Source organism: Echinops telfairi, unplaced genomic scaffold, assembly GCF_000313985.2.
Source record: "Echinops telfairi isolate 266 unplaced genomic scaffold, ASM31398v2 ScPeMD7_7420;HRSCAF=8458, whole genome shotgun sequence".
Taxonomy (NCBI): Eukaryota; Metazoa; Chordata; class Mammalia; order Afrosoricida; family Tenrecidae; genus Echinops; species Echinops telfairi.
In genome coordinates, this window is record NW_022111320.1 from 48044726 (window position 1) to 48051834 (window position 7109).

General features: G+C 53.7%; 1 protein-coding gene across 1 annotated transcript; it reads left to right on the forward strand.

Annotated features, from left to right (window-relative positions):
• The first annotated feature begins 182 nt into the window (after positions 1–182).
• Positions 183–6896, forward strand: LOC101644567 (C-C chemokine receptor type 2). The gene is made up of 2 exons (XM_004703997.2): positions 183–203; positions 5842–6896. The coding sequence occupies exon 2, from the start codon at positions 5853–5855 to the stop codon at positions 6894–6896; it is 1044 nt and encodes a 347-aa protein (XP_004704054.1). The 5' UTR covers positions 183–203; positions 5842–5852.
• Positions 6897–7109: the final 213 nt, after the last annotated feature.

The window sequence follows — 7109 nt, forward strand, 5'->3', positions numbered from 1 at the left end:
GAAGAACTACATTATCTGGCTGGTGTGTTGTTTTTTTTCCTTCATATCTTTAGCATCACTTGCCCGTGTATCTCCCTCCGCCTTCTGTTTCTGCAGGAAACTTGATTGCCTACTTCTGCACCCCGAGTTTCTGCCTCCCGAGCGGCTCAGTTCGGTTACTGAGAAGCCTGACTCACCTTGGTGCCTGCAAGAAGCCCTTAGCGGTGAGTTCAAGAGGGGCTTTCCCCACGACCCCTGGGAAGCACTGGCTTGGCACGCCTCCAGGCTGGGGGGCTGGGGACATCGGGAGGGACCACAGAGCTGGGAACAGAGGGGTCACGACAGAGGAGGGTGTGAGGGTGGTGTTTGCACCTGGAGGTTTGAACAGAAGACCTGCTGAGAGTGGGGCAGTGCAGAGCCCAGCGGGGGGAAGACCTCTTGGGGGAACCCCCAGGGTGGGAGATCGAGCACTGGGATGAGTAGAAACAGCATGTTTGTCAATACTGCCCCGCTTTGAGAGACTTTCTACCCCAATTCTCTCTCTAGTCCACCTAGGTGGCAGTCCACCCTCGAAACCACTTGTTTCCACTCTGGGGCTGATTTGAGAAAGGCCCCTAGAATTTTTTTAGTTCTGATGCCCAGGAGCAGCGGTTCTCAACCTGTGGGTCGCAGCCCCTTTGGGGGTGGGGCGACCCTCTCACAGGGGTTGCCCAATTCATAAGAGTAGCAAAATGACAGTGATGAAGTAGCAACAAAAATAATTGTGTGGTTGGGGGGTCACCACCACATGAGGAATGGTATGAAAGGGTTGTGGCATTGGGAAGGTAGAGTACCACTGCCCAAGAGCAACACTCAGGTCAATGCATTTCAGCCACCTTGCTGCCTGTCTCTGCGTGCAGTAGGAGCCAGGGTCACTGGACAGACGGGGAAGTGGGCAGTACAGGGACAGAGTGGCCAGGATCTGAGATGCCCAGCATGCAAGCAGCGCAGGGAAGAACCCAGGGTCTGGGCAGCCCACCCCCTCCCTGCCCTGTCCTGTCCCAATCATGATCGGCAACAACCGTCTGGGCTCAGAGTTGCTGACAGGTCGCCGGCGATTGTGCTGCCCAGCGTGGACGGCCGCTGCTCCCTGAAGCCTGTTGGGTGACCCACCCTCTTGAAGCTGTTCAGAGGGTTTGCTGCAGGCGTGGGAGGATGTGTTCGGATGACCAGTCGATCCGGTTTTTCTCAATTCTCTCACCCGATCCCCTAGAAGCCCAGTTCACAGTGGGGTATCTTGTTTGTTACACAGCTTGTGTGCTTAGTCGACTGCTCTCTATTTAGCAGCTACCTGTGCTGGGCTAAGGCCCCTGGTGAGGGTGTCAGGTAAGTGTTGGACTACAGACAGCCAGGCACACAATACAAGGGTAGCAAGGAGTCAGGATCGACTCGAGGGTAGTGGATGTGCTCAGCTAGGAGGCCTGGTGACTCTGTGGGGTGAGCACTGGGCTGCTAACTACAAGGTCAGCGGTTCAAACCCACCCGCCTCTCTGCAGGAGAAAGAGGAGGCTGTCTGCTCCCATCAAGATTCCCAGGCTCAGGGACCCTAAGAAGCAGTTTTTTACCCTCATAGGCTCCCTATGAGACAGGATGGACTCCGATGGCACTTGTTTGGATTTGGGCCGGGGGTTGCTGTTGTTAGTCTGTGTCTGTGCTGGGGACTGGGCCAGGAGTCCCCTGGTAGTACAGATGGTTAACTTGTAGGTTTGGAAGTGTGAGTCTATTCAGAGCCCTCTCGGAAGAAAGGTGTGGTGATCTATTTCCCCCAAATATCCCCCGAGAAAGCCTGTGTTTCACTCGGGCACACCTGAGGTCCCCGTGGGTCGTCATGGACGCCATGGCATCTGGCTTGCTTGGTTGGGGGCTGCGGGTGTCTGCTGGAACCCTGGTGCTGTAGTGATTCCGTGTTGGGCTGCAATCCTAATGGTTGGCGTTTCGAAACCACCAGCAGCTCCTCAGGAGAAAGACCGGGCTTTCTACTCCCACAAACAGCTAGAGTCTCGAAAGCCCACAGGGGCTTGCGATGAGTCAGCACGGGCTTGACGTCACGGAGTTTGGCTTTGGTTTGGGGCCCAGGTTCTGGCGCGCTGGCATACGGCTGGGTGCACAACAAGACCACTGCCTCGTGGAGCTATTTTCTAGAGGCATCGTGTGTGTGTATGTGTGTGTGTGTGTTTGCACACATGTTGAGAAGGAGAGGGCGTTGTGTGGGCTGTAGGTGGAATTTAATGCTAAATGCCAAAGACCTTCAGTCCCCCACACAGAAGAAAATCTGTCGACGGTTCCGCTGACATCTCTGGGGCTGGGAGCTGCTCAGAGCCTCCGAAGCAAATCGCTGATGGTTGTGATTGCAGCTCAGCCCTTGACTCGCTCTGTGAGCTTGGGGAAGTGATTTAACCTGCCTGTGCTTCAGCAGACGCCGGAAATGTCTAACTGTCCGCGTCTGCAGAGCAGCCTGCCCCAGGAGCTCACGGAGCACTCCAGGACCAGACTGTAACTCTGCAGGTGGGCACATTCCCACCCCCACCCCCCCACCCCCAACACCGATCAAAGATCTCACGGAGTTGCTGCAAGGGTTCTAGAATCTGCCTCAGTGCCAGGAAACGTGAGACTCGAGAAATGTGCCAGTCATCAGAGGAAGTGAGGGATAAGAGGTGCAGGATAAACATGGATTCTGTCACTACCAAAAAAGAACACATGTTCTTGAGACACGAGTGTGCTGTGGCGAGGTCTCATCACCGTCGTCTTTATAGAATTGGGTACCTTCGTTGAGTGAACGTGTATTGGTGCTTGGTTGAGTTGTTGGCCTTACGAAGCACACAATGTGGAGAAGATGATGTGGGAAGTGCTCATTCGGAGGCAGGCACAGCGCGGTATGAGATGAGACCTGTGCTTTGATAGAGGAGTCCCAGGAGAAGGGAGCTTGGAGCAGGGGTGTTGCGGGGTGAGTAGGAGCTCACCAGCCATTGTAGGCAGAGAGACAAGCATGAATTGACATGCCGACGAGAGAGCTGTCCCAGGACCTGGGACTTGGGAAGTGACTGAAGATGAAACTGAGAAGAATCGAGCTCGGAACGTCCACAAGCTTGCACTTTACCCCCAAGGTCCAGCCATACACAAACCACAGGGCCCCAGGAGGTGTGGGGCTAAGGAGTGCAGGACCCAATTTCCATTTGGGAGGAGACGGCTTGCAAGGGAGCTTAGCTGGGCACAGGGACAACAACAAGCAAACCCCAAACCACAACAAATGAGGAAGGTCTGAGGCCAAGAAGTGGGATGCACTGGAGGGACATTTCGGATTCAGGGGGCACGATAATTACCCAGTGTTTCTTCCTGCTGAGTTATGCCAAGGGTGTCCGGCCATCGATCTTCTTAGCAACTGAGAGAGTTACTGTTCTAGCTTTCAAGACACCGAGACTCAATCCATCCCCAGGCAAACACACTTGTAAAGGAGGAGCGGGGCTAGCCTTCGGCTCTGATGGCTTCCAAAAGTCCTGGAGGGGACCCAAGATAACATCGGAGAACTGAGTACATGACCATCATATGATCATGACAATCGATATGATAAGCAAACGACAATCAATAGGGTAAGAGCATGAATCGATGTGCAGGCGCCGTTCATGGGGGAGCTTAGTTTGGGAGGGGTTGAATAAGGTAGCTAATGGCTCCTCTTTGCTCACAGAGTATCTCCGGTGTCTCGAAGAGAGGGTGGCTCACAGCAGGTGCTCTGTACGTCATGACTAAATGAGAATATCCCGGGGAAAGACGCAGCAGGCAGTGGGAAACCCAGCAGTGTGGTTTAGGAGACAGGTGAGACTGGAAGACAGCGCTTTGGGACGCAGTAGCAGGGAGGGGAGCTAGAAGCCTGGTGGTGGATGCTGCGATGGTCCAGAAAGAGCTTTTGTGAGCACAATGACGAGGGGGAGGGTTTTCAAAGCGGTCAGGTCCAAGGACAGTGAGTAGAAGAGAAGCATCAGCCGCCACAGCAGCACAACTCAGAAGTCGTCGGGCAAGAGCTACCTCCCGGAACCCAACGCACTGGACATGGAAGCCGTTGGCAGACAGGCCGATGAGGATGAGGCTGGACTGAAGATGGGGGTGTTTGAAAATTAGGTTGTGATTGGCGATATTGACAAGAGACGTTTTAGCAGGATGACAGCTGCAGAGGGTTGAGAGGGGGTATCAGTTAGAATGCTTTCAGCTGCAAGTCGCAGAAAATTTAACTCCAGGTGACTGAGGAACGGGTGATTTTTGTGCAATGACAAGAAGCCAGGTGATTAGCGGGGCAAGGGACAAGATGATGTTGGGACTCGGCTTCTCCTTCATGGCCCCAGCTCTAAGCTCTTAAAGCAGGCACGGTAGGGGCGGGCCGTCTCAATGCACGTGCCTCTCTCTTATCTAGAAGGCCCTGGCACACTCACCTTTACCTATCAATGCCTAGAAATGGATGTAGGAAAAGCCAGCCTCCAGCACTGTTAGCATCGTAAGGAAGCTGGCCTCGCTGGAGAGGGAGGACAAGGGGTGTTGTGAAACCACTGTTGGGTAGACAACTGGTATCTGCCACTAGGAGTAAAAGGGAAGTGAGGGATGAGCATGGAGTTCTTGGGTGGTGCAAGCCGTGCTCAGCTGCTAACCAAAAGTTTGGAGGTTAGAGTCCACCCTGAGGCACCTCGGGAGAAAGACCTGGAGATTTCAGGGGGAAAGGAAGCCGCATTGGAAGCCCTCTGGAGTCCCATTCTAGTCTAACACACATTGAATTCGCCACGAATGGGGTTGGCACCATGAGAGCTGGTCTCATGAACTGGCACACGTGCTTCTAAGGAGATGGGTCCAAAGGAAAGAACAAAGACCAGGGAGCTGTTACTTGGGGCAAGACTGCCTCTAAGACCAGGGTTGCAGTCATTGCCGTGGGTGGGCACTCTGTCCCTCTCAGCCTCTTGGACGGAGGAACAAGGATGGCCAGGGAACGTTTCCCCAGTTGATCCACAACATGCCATCCGCATCTCAATCTTTGCTTACTGCGGGGTACCAGCCCCCACAATCGAATGGGGTGATTGTGTAATTGAGGGGTAAAATGAAAGAGACATCAGACAAGATAAAGCATGCGATTGCTCACCTCCTGGACGGCCATGACCTCAGCAGCCTGGTCCACGCAGAGTGCCAATGGATTTCCAATCACAGCCTTATATACATTCCGGGGATGTGTAAGCCCCCCTAATTACATCATCACAGGAAGGTGTTGTACCAGAAGCATACATGCAGTAGGAGGGGGACGAGCCTAGGGGTGCACACGCAGTAGGAAGGGGAGGCGCTAGGTGCCTACCCATGTGACAAGATGGGCAGACTCAAAAGTCAAGATGGCAGCCTAACCTTGATCCTCCTTGAGTTGGCTTGACCTTGTCTTTGGACTCTCCTTCAGGGGAATAATCCACTATCCTTATCAGCAGAGAGTGGTCCCCGCTTAGGGTGGGACAGACGATAGGTACTGATTGCTCTAGATGGCTGATAACCCACATGGAGATCACCTCTAAGCAGTTGACCTCCAAGTGTATGGCCATTGCCCATGTGTTAGCAAGCAGCAGCTGAGGTTTGGCATATAGTACGGGGGACAACCTGGGGAAAACCTTGCTGTATCCCGCAGCTTACAAGAACTAACACAGGAGATGACCGAAAAGGCATTCCCAGTGGTGACTAAGATGATGCAGGGAGCTCTCGCTTTGGTTGTTGGTGGCCATTGAGGCAAATCCCACCCAGGCAGGCAGAGCGGAGCTGCGATCTGCACGTTTTCTGAGGACCTTATGAATGTTGGCTTTTTCTTCCCAGGGCTGCTCAAGATGGATTATTCCACGCCGGACATGTATGATGTGGATTACAGTATGTCGGAGCCCTGTCATAAGATCGAAGTGAAGCAAATGGCGGCCTGGCTCCTGCCCCCGCTCTACTCGCTGGTGTTCATCTCTGGGTTTGTGGGCAACATGCTGGTGGTCCTCACCCTGATCAACTGCAAAAAGCTCAAGAGCATGACTGACATCTTCCTGTTCAACCTGGCCGTCTCCGACCTGCTCTTCCTGCTCACCCTGCCCTTCTGGGCCCACTACGCCACCCATGGGTGGGTCTTCGGAGAGTCAGTCTGTAAAATCCTCATCAGTCTCTATCACCTTGGTTATTATGGTGGGATCTTCTTCATCCTCCTCCTGACAATGGACAGGTACCTGGCCATCGTCCATGCCGTGTTTGCTTTAAAAGCCAGGACGGTCACCTCGGGGGTGGTGACCAGTGGGGTCACCTGGGTGGTGATTTTGTTGGCCTCTCTCCCTGGAATCATCTTCACCCGATCCCGGAAGGAAGAGCTTCACGAGACATGCGAAACTGATTATCCCTACAAGTGGAAGACTTTTCAAATAATAATGAGGACGATCCTGAGCCTGGTCCTGCCCCTGCTCGTCATGATTGTCTGCTACTCGGGGATCCTGAAAACCCTGCTTCGGTGTCGCAATGAGAAGAGGAAGCACAAGGCCGTGAGGCTCATCTTCGCCATCATGATCATCTACTTCCTTTTCTGGGCCCCCTACATCATCGTCCTGAACTTGACCACCTTCCAGAACTTCTTCGGCTTGGAAAACTGCATTAGCGCCAGCCGGCTGGACCGAGCCATGCAGGTGACGGAGACCCTTGGCATGACCCACTGCTGCATCAACCCCATCGTCTATGCCTTCATCGGGGAGAAGTTCAGAAGGTACATCTCCACGTTCTTCCGAAAGCACGTCGCCAAACGCCTCTGCAGACAGTGCCCAGTGTTCTACACGGACAAAGTAGATCGAGCGAGCTCAGCGTACACCCCATCCACTGGGGAGCAGGAGCTCTCAGCTGGTTTATAAAATGAAGAGCTGTTTGCATGTTACTTACAAAAGGAGAAAAATACAGTACCCTGGGGGATAGGAATCCGGATAGTATGACAGTCTCCCAGGGCTTGTAAAATAGCAAAGACCTTTGAAGCAGCAGCCCAGGAACCTCTGGGTTGTGACTGCCCAGACAGCGTGTGTGCCACCTTGTGTGTACAATACGTGCTGCGGGAACGTTGCTGAACAACG